Genomic DNA, 13,157 nt, shown 5'->3' on the forward strand with positions numbered 1-13,157 from the left:
TTATACACCCGCCTCCCTTCAAATGCCGCTATGAACGGTCATGCGCTGCACGCATCCAACGTCTTCTTGTTACATAGACCATACGTCTGCCGGCTGGTGGTCGCCAACTATAGTGTGCTTGCCCACTATCACTCAGATGATCAATTCTTCTAGCTACGTAACTTTGGTTTTTTACGAACCTCCCCATTTCTGGTTCGATTTTGCAGTTCCTAGCGCAGCCTTTTCCATTGCTCCCTGGGTGACGTTGAGGTAATAATGAACTATACATACAAGGTGGTGATATGGTAAAGGGGAGCTCAGGCCATGGTCATCTATGGAAGACCTTTGCTTGAAGTTACTCTTAGAAGTGTCCTCGAAGAGCATCGAACATACAAAACATGTGTTTAGGTATATGATGTTAATTAAATATTTCCATCCAGGGTTCCCCATCTAAGGAGGTGTCGACCGAAGACTCGCCCAAGAAGGACAAGAAAAAGAAGAAAGGACTCCGAACGCCGTCGTTCCTTAAGAAGAAGAAGGAGAAAAAGAAGGAAAAGTCCAGCACGCCGCAACCCGCCTAGAGGTATATGACATCTCTATTACCAAATTCTACACAAAGATTATCTATGTTTCGTGGTAAGAAAATACTAAATTAGAAACCCGTGTTCACATTGACGAATTGAAGTATTATTATTCATAGTTTCAGCCGGAGAATGTCTAATATTGGACTTAGCCCGCCCTTTTTAATGGAATCAGGCGTTATTTTACGGAAGTCCATCCTAAGTTAGAAAAGGACCAATATTTAGCGACTTCCGCACATGCAGTGGTAGTCGTGCAACAAAGCGCAAAAGAAGGCGCCCGCCAGCCTGCTGATAAATGCGCAAGCGGCAAACAATGCGAATTACACAACTGCCACCGTTAATTCACTCAACACGTGTTTCACCTCTCCACGGGGCATCTTCAGGAGTTATGTTACACCGATTAGTGCCAAACACAGAGTCATCAGACTCTGGGCGGTGCACTTTGTTGCACGACTACCACTGCATTTGCGGAAGTGACTAAATATTGGTCTTTTTCTTACATAGCCTACCCTGTATATTTCCAATATGAATCGTTGGAAGCGACCTACACCTAGCGTCTCCCATTGGTTTCAACATGGTCTTTTGTTCACCTTGTGGATGGAGGAGATCCTAAGTTCACTTGCAAGTCTGGGACTCCACCCCCAAAACCTTAGGGACATAACGGACATAACAGGGGTGGCCAAGCTCTGTGATAGTTCGAGCCATGGTTGAAATTCGATTTTTTTTTCGCGAGCCGCAATTTACTACACATTTGAAACACGCGAAAGATTTTTTTTTTACAAAATCATGTTTAAACAAAAATAAAATATGTGGTATATGACAGTACTCCTAATGATACTTAAGACGCTTGTTAGTTAATTACGATCGGTGTTTGGATTTCACTAATTTTATGGTGGAATAATAATAATAATTATTCACGCCAGTAATTTGTTTCGATATCCCAGCAGCTGACATGGGTTATATAAATTTAAACATTGAAATAATTCGACAATCAATCGGAGACAAAAATATTCGTACAAAGAGCCGCATGTGACTCGCGAGCCGCAGTTTGGCCACCCCTGGTATATAAGTTGTTTCTATGTTTTATGAAGGCATTTACGCACACTTTTGAATCATCAATTATTCATCAGTGTTCCTGAAGGAGGAGCATATATCGCCCCACGGGGGGCACTTGGATAATTAACTCGACACTAGGTTAACCCTTTTGCTTTAATATAAATATTATTTATGTTACATTGGGGGGCGTAAAAATTGTACAAAGGCTTGGGTAGGGCATGGCAAAAAAAGGGAATCACTGGTTTAGTGTGAGAATAAAACTTGACAGTTGCTATTTTTTTAATGAAATTTAACAATGTTTGATGTGTATATTATAATATCAATCGTGTGAATAAGTCAACAAACCAAGTTGTACACATATCATCTATCTAAATTTTATTTTTAAAACTTAAAATTATCTCGTGGCGAACTTTATTAAATGTATGTTGTACTTTTTGGAAACGAAAATTTGTTTCTTTTTTTTTTCATTTCTTGTAATTATAATGTGCCAAAATTATAATGTCATAATTTTTTTACACAAGCATTTCAATATTGACATATAAATTGTAATAATTGTTTTTTTTTTCAGATATAACTCCAAAACCACACTGCCATGTCGCTTTCAGAATACTTCGTAATGTTTAAGTGCAAAAATACAGATTAAAACTGTACTCTTTTTATTTACCGCTTTGTAAACGGAGTGGGGAGGTGGGATTGGTTGGTATCCCTGAGATTTGCGTTTACCCACCTATTGGCGTAGCTACCACGGTATGCGAACGGCTTACGTCTAAGCACGTCTGAGTAATTTGACAGCTGAGTCGAGATATCGGCTAAGCGTTGAGTGCTGTTACAAAAAAAGGCATCTAATTTATTCGATAATTTTTTTTTTAAATTTTCAACGAAATTTGTTACGACTTGCCAACAAAGTATCGTGTGAGACGTCGTTAGTTTTTGTTGTAGTGTATCCGACGTCGGTATACATCGGAAGACGTTTCGTTCAGTTTCAAAGTTGTTTTCTCGAATGTGCTGTTTCCATTTTGCCGAGAAAATGGGACTACGCGTATGTTTCACCGATTTACTTATCTGATAGAGGAAGTGACTATTGGATTTAAGTGCGAAAAGTTGAATTTAATTATTCGGGAACGTCTTTCGATCGGAACGACCTCGGCGTGTATGGTGCATTAAAATATATCAGCATCTAATGCTTCACGTGTTAGGGGCTCGACCATTTTATAACATGGCCCCATGCCATTCGTGCTTTTAAATTTTAATTATAGTGTAAGTATATCCACGACGACTCTACGTTTGACTATCGAAAAAATAAATCTTTCTTAAATACATTTGAAATGGTACAAAATGTCTTACGAGTTGATCTTTTCAGTGTTGAGCTACGGTGTAGACTATACAAGGACGCAACTGTCAAAATTCCCGCCAAGACATCCCTTCTAAATGTTATCTATGTACGCGGGTTTTGGCGGCAATTCTGACAGCTGTCAGTGACAACGGTCGATATAAAGATTAAATTAACAATAAAGAAAAAAATTATAATATATATAAGCACTCTATCGTTGTAAGGAGTTATCGGCTAGCAATTTGTAGTTTTTTTTATTATAATTTTTATCGTATTTATTGATATTTCAAAAATTTGACGCGGACGCCGCTTCCGGGCAACATGGCGGCGCTCCTATGTTTTCTATTTTAAAAACGACATTAATTTATTAATTTTAAAAGTACACAGTTGACATAGAAATGCATTTAATTCGTTCTGATCGGTGTGGACGTCGCCATGTTTTTCAGATGCGGGGTACATAGTACATAAAATTACGTTTTGGGCTCAAATAATTCGAGATGGTACAATCACTGTCAAATCAACTTCTGCGTACTTTTTACAGATTTTAAAACTATAATACTAGAATTTTAAATGACTCATGAAATCTAATTAATAACAATAATAAGAATAAAGTTATGGTCTTCCGTTGATCCATTTTTACGATTACCTACATAAAGTCAAACTCACTTCCACTAAGGTTCCGTATTGGATCGTTTTTACTCTTGCAGAGGTACGGCAGAGTGATTGTTTATAGATTTAAACGCATAACAGAAATATGTTACATTAATTTATTTTTCTACTAGAATAGGACAGGTTAATAAATCCTGGCAGCATAGTCTGCAGAGACATAGTAAATAATAGTTGATTTTAATTTGAATTTTTGAAACTTGGTTTTTGGATAAAGTACGTATATCAATTGACAACAATGAGCTAAACATTCAACTCTATAGAGATTTTATATCTATAACTAATCACCCTGTGTAATAAAGACTAGGGAACAATTGCAACAGACGACAGAGGTTGGTTTGACAAGAGATACATTGATGTGAGGGCCCATCGATTTGGCATTACCTAGCATAAGTCTAGAGTTGTTAAAATGGCAAGTTGATTCGTTTTTTAAATACGTTATTAAGATTATTCAATAAATCCCGTATTTTTTAAATGTTTAAGCGATTTTTTTTTAATATCCGACCACACCGCACACTGCGACAAAGAATTGGAGTTTATTGTTAGTTTTTTATGACTACCCTCTCGATTCCCCGGACCGTCACAAGTGTTGCCAGGCTGTTGAACGAGGCCGGTTTCTTTTTTAGTAGTTTATAAGTTTTTAGCTTAAAAGAGTTTATTTGTATCATGTATTTTTTTATTTCTAAAATATATGCTGTTTGGAAGATTTATTATGGAATCTGTTGTTTTATTTACCCTATTTAAAGTGATCTGTTTTTCGGATCATCATCATATCAGCCGATAGATGCATCACCGGTGTGTATCACACGGAAAGTATGGTGTTGTCTGTGTCATCGCATCCACCGAAGGGATCTTATTGCTCGACGGCCTCCCAATTTGGTAAAATAGTAGTGTGTACCTTGGTAGCCCTCAACCTTCGCTACTTTAAGAAGTCTTCGGCTAAACAGCTTCTGCTACTTTACCACAAAAATGATAGATCCGTCCAAAAGAATCTTTTGTCACTAAAATTTAAACCTCAGTAAGAATACGTCAACATTTCAGCCATAAATGTTCAATCTAGGACATCAGCCCCTTTCATAGGTTTCAAATAGAACCTTTTTATGCGGCTTGCATCCAGCGTGTTTCTTAATAGGATCCAAGGCTGCACTTGCTCATCCGTGGTCTCTAAAACCTTGAGGCTCCAACTACATAAATAGATGGTTTTGATAAATTATCCATAACTAATTTTTAGCTGTTGATTTTTAAAAAAATGATCCCTTTTTTATGACGTACTCAAATGGTCACTGTAAATGACCTTTTCTGAATAATATAAATGAACTTCCTTTATCTTATCTGTTCCGTCGATTTTAAAGAATGTATAAATAAGAAAGTGAACAAGGCAGTAACGACTTTACAAGTGAATACTAAGCGATAAAAAGTAAAATAAAAACTACGTTAGGCTGTGATTATTTGAAGATGAGACATTATGTATGGAAGCATTAAATATTATTATTATTATTTCCTGAAGCGAATTATTGTAACATTTACACATACGTCAAATTGCCTAGTGGTGACCATTGATTAATAAAATATAAATTTTATCAACGAACCTATGTCAACCACCTAGAGGATAATGGAGAGGGCTATGCTAAAAAATAAGGAGATCCAGAGAACAATCAAAGTCACGAACGTAGCTCATCCGAAGTGACAGTTGCCGCCCACCATTTGGCACAATTTACAAGGTGTCCTTAATCTGGGAAGGCGATGAATGCGAGTAACCTCCAACCGGACCTATTGGAAACACATAAGTGAGGCTTAAGTCAAGCTGTGAACGATCTACGGCTGAAATGATGATGAAATAAAAGATCACAAGATTAGCATGACAGCTGGTTGCAAGAAAATATATGCCAGTGTTGCTATGTTATTAAATTTTAACAGGCACGACGAGTGACACTGTCGTCACATTTACTCTATGGCAGATGTCATAACTATAAAAGTAACATCGACAGTTAAATGACGTTAGCTTAAATTATAAATCCAGTTTAAATTTGACCAGAGATGTTCAAAGGACACGGGATGGGTGCGGTGTGATGGACGGCCGGTATGCGACATGGAGAATGCAGGTATTTTACAAATATATTTTAATGCGCTGCTAGAACTGTAGGGCAAATACACAAAGCCAAAACTCCTGAAATATGTGTCCCAATTGACACTGAAAATGAAACTTCACTATAAGGCCACGCTTAAGTCTATGGCATCCAGCTGTGGGCCACAGTTTCCCACTCTAATCTAGATATTGTCGAACGTTTCTAAAATAAAGTACTCCTCGTAAAGATCTTCAAATACGAACGGTGATAGAAAAAATCGCCAGACTCACACAGTGACTATATTCCGAATCATTCCAACACGCTTGCGCAGGGACTAATTTACATTCCCTAATCTCTGACTCTGCTAGTCGACTGAAACGAAAAATCCCACAACAAGCTGTTGTAGCAACTATATGACGTCATCGTCGGGAGATCGAAAAGGGGAATCCCACAGAAATATAATTCTATATATACATCGGGCGAAAGAGAACGCACAACAATACATTTCATCGTGTGTTTTGCTGTCGATTTTTACTGGTTGAACATTGTTTTCATAGTTTTAAATCGATATAAATATGGGCTTAGTTTGAGGAATTTACACATTTCTACTTCGGACTTTGTGCTGTTATTACCAGCAACACGTACTGGCCGAAGGCAGAATCCGCACTGTGTTATCCACTGTAATAAAATACATATCTAATAGATTCAGGTGTTATCTCGCGGAAGTCCATCTTAACTACTAGAGCCAAACGTCGAGTACCCGGGATTCGGTGTTTGGCACTGGTCGGTCTAACATCTCTTGAGGATGTGGAGGGGTAAAACACGTGTAGAGTGGATTAACGGTGTTAGTATATTTATAAATATGTCATTACTAGATTAAAAAAACTTAATGAAGGTTTTTCTTCAAAGATCTTCTTCACTGTAAATGACTACATAGAAGACACCGAACCTTTCAAATGATATGTTAATTCTAATTTAATGTTTAATAGAAGGCGTTACCTTGCGGAAGTCCATCCTAAGTAAAAAAATTACTAATATTTAGCCACTTCCGCACATGCAGTGGTAGTTGTGCAACAAAGTGCACCGCCCGCCAGCCCGCTGATAACGAGAGTGCCAAAGGAGCTCACTCTGTGTTTGGCACTAATCGGTGTAACATAACTCCTGAAGATGCCCCGTGGAGGGGTGAAACACGTGTTGAGGGGTTTAACGGTGGCAGTTGTGTAATTCGCATTGTTCACCGCATGCGCATTTATCAGCGGGCTGGAGTGCAGTGCACTTCATTGCACGACTACTGCTGCATAGCAGAAGTAGCTATATATTAGTCTCTTTCTTAATTATGATACATACCGCTCAATATACCTAAGAGGCAACAGATTGCGATATATAAAAATGTCTTAATCGATTGCCTAAACAAAAGTAAAGAATTCTACAAATTCTTTCACTTGTGTTTTCAACATTTCATCTATTAGTAAAACTATTCTTAAGTCATCATAATCATTTCAGCTATAGGCTGTCGATAGCAGGACCTTGATATCTAATAAGACCGATTGGATGCAGCCTTCATCTATTTTTTCGTCATCTGCTCATCTTGTAGGTGAGCGTCATACGCTGCCGGTATTTACTCTAGAACCTTAAGGAAACTGCGGCCATCTGTTCTGCTCGCTTTGTGACCTGCCTTCCACTTGCCAATCCGCTAGGCTATAAGTCATAGAGGAACATGTCGATGCAGAGTAAATTCTAAAGTTAAAATTTTTCTCGAGAATAATTAATTTGTTGCGTGCGCACAACTAGTATCTCTGTCCCCGCACTACGACCAACTAGCTGCAGGCGTACGAGGGTCATGCGCATGCGCGGAGAGCGCATCAACAGAATCTGCTTCTAGGCGAGCGGCGCATGCGCAGACGCCGGACGCATACCACTCGCCGATTCATTTCCTCGCGCTTTTGCTCATAACTAGTTTATGCCGCTAATTGTATGACAAATAATTTTTCATTTATATACTCCTCGAATATAGATTAGTATTGAAGAAATACTTTTTAGTATTTCACTTTTTAATAAACTTAGTATGAGTTTTTACTCATACTAAGTTTATTCTCACTTACGGCATCACAACAAGCATTGTTCACGCTTAATCAACGCGTAAATATCACGTGAAAATCGATATCTATCTCAATAGACGATATATCAGTTGCAGACGTCGTAAGGTATTGGGGCGGAGCGCCGGCTTGCTGGAGCGTGCCGGGGGCGGCGCGCCCGTGCACGTGCGAGGCACCGAAGCACCGGTTCAGCCGGCACGCGCGCACTTGCTCCCGTCGCCACGCCCGTGCCTCTAGCGCCCCACCAGAACGCCGCCAGTCCTGTCCCGCGATCAAGAAGCCGGTAAATCAATAACCCTTATAATAACCAGAGTCCAATAACGAGAGTATATGTATTTTCTTAAAAGGCATATTACATGAGAAGAACAAAAACACAAACGTGGTTCAAAGCATCACAGATTGGTCGTACAACCGGAGGCGGTTGTGACCAAAAGATTCTGCGTGAATATGCCCCCCCCCCCATCAAGGAGCGGTCTCCTTGTCATGTCATAGTCTTTAGGTAAGTCTCTGGATGCAGACAGAGTAAGACCGGTTGTCTTTGTGATCTTTGAGGATGTTGATGTATGCAATATGACGTAAATGTCGCGGGACTGGCGGTGGTGTCGCTATCATTGTGTTTTACTTTGTAATGCTGCCCTAGTATCTTTTTGTTTCATTTATTTATTACTTATTCCACATGGAACAAAAGAAATACATCCATTTATGCTAACTAATAAAATTACAATAGGCCGTCTTATTACTCGTGGCAATTTTTTACCATAGTATGGAAATATACGAAGGAATAGTCCACGTGTACATACAAACATACATATATTTATTTATAAACAGTATGTATAAATTTATAAAAAATTTTGAAATAGATTTGCTGTTATAATCAACATAAACAGTTTTCAAGTTTTTTTTCTAATAACCTATGAAGATTTCGGAGAAAGAATCCAGGGTCTATCGAGATGTTAGTTAGCTAGAGAAAGAAAAAAAAGTGCAGGTCGATTCTAATCGGTACGGAAGTTAGTGAAAACGAATCTCTACTGCAGTTCGGTGACCTATAACATAGATACAAATTATATATATGGTTTTTGATGATGTAAGTGCTGGTTACCTATGCGACTCATACAGCCTTATCGGCACCAAGCTGTTCCTCGAACTTATAAAAAAATTACCGCAAGATTGCATTCCGGTGACCAGAAACGTCAGTAAGAAAAGGACCAATATTTAGCCACTTCCGCACATCCGCCAGCCCGCTGATAAATGCGTATGCGGCAAACAATGCGAATCACACAACCGCCACCGCCAAATTACTCAACACGTGTTTCACCCCTTCACGGGGCATCTTCAGGAGCCATGTTACACCGATTAGTGCCAAACACAGAGTCGGTCTATTCGGCAGTTGGAGCAAGGTGCAGACTTTTCGCTCTACACGGGCAGATATCAATATTTTTCAGTTGCTTATGCAAAGTTACATAACTAGCGCCATCTAGTTTTAAAAAGAGGATTTTCTTGTGCTGAATAATCTTTGTTATATTTTGCAGCTGCTGCCAGTCAACAGCAAGAAGAGCGCGTGCGTGTTGCGTCGCGGGCCGCGTGCTCGTCGTGTGCGTGGCGGCGTGGGGCACGTGCTCCGGGCGACTCCGGCCCACCTGTCAGCTCTAGTGGTTGCCCTGCTGGAGTACCTGTGCGAGGTGGGCAGACTGCTGGCCGGTGAGCGCGACACGCGCGTGTGCTGCACGCTGCGAGAGCTGCTGCGCGTGGTGGCTGTCCTCGGTAACGACGTCTACGTGCTCGTCAAGAGTGTATACAGGTGCTTCAGAAGGTTCTCCGGCAGGAAGGTCAAGATTTGTTAGAAATTCTGCGTATGTCGATCGCGTTTCATTTCGAATTTAAATCTACCCTCCGTGTCTGTATTTTGTAATGGACAGTAAATAAATTGGTGACGTCGACGTGTTTAGTTTGATATTTTTTTACGTACATACAAGCCTATCTAATATATTTTATGTATAGAAAACTTTATAGTATAGATAAAATTTTAATCCTAAATGAAATAAGATTTATGCGGAATGCTCGTATTGTCAAAGTTACATAGCTATGTACACTATCTTATTATATCGTTTTACGTATGTATTTACAAACCTACTATAGAACATATTTTATGCATAGAAAACTTTATAGAGATAGGATTTAAATCCTAATTGAAATAAAGATTATGCTCGTATTGTCAAAATTACATAGCTATGTACACTATCTTATTATATCGTTTTACGTAAGTATTTACAAACCTACTATGGAATATATTTTATGTATAGAAAACTTTATAGAGATAGGATTTTAATCCTAAATGAAATAAAGATTATGATCGTATTGTCAAAATTACATAGCTATCTTCTCTTCAGTCGATACTGCAGGGCATATCTATCTCGGCATTGGACTTATTGCTATGTCGGAGGCCAGTGGCGCTCCCACGCCGCGTCTACCGGCACGTGGTCGCCACTTGAACCTTTCAGCCCCAATGGCCATGACCTTGGATTGCACGATCGATGTACCGCGCCAATTCAGACGAGTAATTCTTAAAGCTGCGTCTATCATCATAGTTCTTCTTATTTCTGATTCGATTTCGCAGTGAAATTCCAAACAAAGCCTTATAAACCTGTGCGAAAAATATTGTAAAAGTTTCCTAAACAATCCTGAAGGACTTCAGCCGTAACTCAAAGTCAACAATACAGTTATTCTCTCTTTGCTTGAAGTGTAGCCTCGATCTGTAGTACGCGTGGGTCAGCCCAATTAGGTTATAAAAAATGAGGTGGACACGGTCTTGTTCCAGTTCTTTACGGGGAGCGGGTGATTCTCTGGATACCTCCACAGCTCAAGAAGGACCCCTCGTGCTTCTGTGAACCGGGCGTGGACCAGACTGTGGTCCACCTGGTAGCCCGCTGTCCCGCGTTCGGAGGACTCCGTGTGGACTTAAAGGTTAGGCATTAAAGTTAGCGAGGACTCAATAGCCTTGCTTATCAGGGAAGAAGAGACACGTCTTGAATTCCTCAGACTTTGTAAGAGAATTGCTGCACATATAATAAATAGGAATAAAAATATGTACATAAATTAAATGAAGTGAAATAAAATAATAATCAAAATTGTAAAAACTAAGGAACAAGGCGATGGATGAAAGGTATTGAAAAAGAGGTAAAATGTAAAGGAAGGGTAAGACAGACGAAATGTAGAAAGCAAGGAAAAAATGAAAGATCTTGAGATGCATGGAAGAAGAGCGCAAAAATAAAATAAAATGTGAAAAAATAACGAAAAGAAAATAAAAGTCCCTAACCCATAAATAAGTTGAGGGTACCAAAAAAATTGCGTTATAAAATATGAAGGATCAAGTTTGGCAGCACCATTACCTTATTTTGTAATAAATCAGAGACACATACAAAACTTAATTCATTTAATGTTCGTCTATACAAAATCAACAACCTCCGAGAGAAATTTACAACAGATAATCTAATAATTACACATAGATAAAAAAATATCGCTAAAAATAAACACCACGCTCAGCAGCTCTATTACAATGTGTAAATACTATAGTCTATCTCCTTCATATTCTAATGATATGAAAACGGTGCGTTCTTTTAACTGGCAATATCACGTTTGACAGATGCAAAATAAAAACTAAATGTCAAAAGACATCCAAATGTATTACATAAATATAGCGTTTAAATTAAATAATAAAATAAAACTAATATTCTACTACGATTTTATCAAAATCTGTTTGTAATAAAAAATCCTAATTATTTTTTATTACCTGGCAAGAAAGTTATATAAAATTATACTAGAGTACTGTACCCGGCGGTAAATATTGCACATCGACTTTCGGAAACAGACGGCAAATTCGGCTTTGTAGAGCGTTATCTCTGTCGCACGGAACAAAAACAGCCCAGTATCTATTAGGAGCTGTTACAACAAGTATCATTTGCTTGTTTTGATAATATTAATATTTCCAAGTCCAAGTTCAAAGTCGATGTGCAATATTTACCGCCGGGTACTTTAAGTGATGGTAGAGTAAGTGATGGTAATGTATTGTTTATTTTTGTAAAATTATAACTTTGATTCACTAGAATATATCTTTTCTTTACAGTATCTTTCTCTGGACAATGTTTATACCACAAAATGCACGAGGATGTGGTGGTCGAGGTGTTTTGAAAGCTAGGGCTACATTAGTATTATGGAAACCACAAGAATTACAATTTCTCGAAACTCGACATTAAATAATCAAGTCGAGATATCTAGACAACCGAAGACAGTGCATAAACGGAAAACGACGGTAGAACGAAATATCATATCCTTATTTATAAAACATTACTGAATCTATTTAATGTGCCCAAAAATAATAATTCAATTTTTTGTAACACTACTTGCAAGCAAATTATTAAAATATTGTATCAGGATTGCAAAAACATTTTCACAATTCAAGGCACAAACATCGTTGCCTTCGGCGACCCATCTGAACTCAATTCACTTATATAACCTTAATTATTGACAAAATATATTTAAACTATCACCCATGTATTATGAACCCGTTCTTCGGTAACAGCAGAATTATTACACTATTATTCAATATTGAGGGTAGTCGGAAATTTCTGCTGTGCTTGTTTTAAATCTACATCTAACTAAACAAGGCATAAAACCTTTTTGTCCCATAACAGAGTTTGAATATGCGAATGCATTTTTGCTTAGAGATGATATGTTGGCTTATTATGGAAAGAACTTTTGTACCCAATAAAATTCTCGGACCACGTGGCTTGTAATTATCAGAACTATGTTACTATATCTCTATTCGTAGCGTAAAATTTTTCATCCACAAGATATTTTAGATCTTCTATTCTTAGTTTTAATATAAAATTAAAAGCATATTATTAAAAAAAATTTTGTTGATCGAAATGCGTGGAACTTGGTTTGTTGACTTGATTAATTTTTGATATTTATAATGTACTCATCTAACTGTTAAGTTTCTGTCCATATTTACTTAGCAGGTGTATTACTAGCCTGTGATAGTTTACTCATGAATTTACTACACTGCCATTTTTATAACATTAAAATCAATTATGGCTCGAAAGAGTGTAAACACCTAATTGTATCAAAATATTTTGATTTTTTATACCAGCTTTTACAAGTGAAATGGAAAATTATTTGCAACAAATCATTTGTTAATTCCATAATTATTTAGATAAGATTATCTTAAGGATTTTTCCTTAGGATAATCCTAGCTAAATAATAAAAAAAAAACATCCAAATATCGCAACTCTGATCACAGAAGTTAATAAATATGTTAACATAAATGATCAACTACCAAATCCATTTTTGGATCTAGAACGAACACGAACAGGTTTTATTGTTTTTC

The 13,157-nt window shown here is 37.8% G+C and overlaps 1 protein-coding gene across 1 annotated transcript in view; it reads left to right on the forward strand.

Annotated features, from left to right (window-relative positions):
* hts (adducin 1-like protein hts) overlaps positions 1–4,330 on the forward strand; it is a 110,921-nt gene extending 106,591 nt beyond the window's left edge. Inside the window, exons 21-22 of the mRNA XM_068769968.1 lie at positions 420–562; positions 2,185–4,330. Coding sequence (XP_068626069.1) covers positions 420–560 — 141 coding nt within the window. The 3' untranslated portion in view covers positions 561–562; positions 2,185–4,330. The remainder of the gene's footprint in view (positions 1–419; positions 563–2,184) is intronic.
* The last annotated feature ends 8,827 nt before the right edge of the window (positions 4,331–13,157 follow it).

Source organism: Battus philenor, unplaced genomic scaffold (genome assembly GCF_028537555.1).
Source record: "Battus philenor isolate CCGP_79_NKW_IND1 unplaced genomic scaffold, ilBatPhil1.0.hap1 SCAF_29, whole genome shotgun sequence".
Lineage (NCBI taxonomy): Eukaryota > Metazoa > Arthropoda > Insecta > Lepidoptera > Papilionidae > Battus > Battus philenor.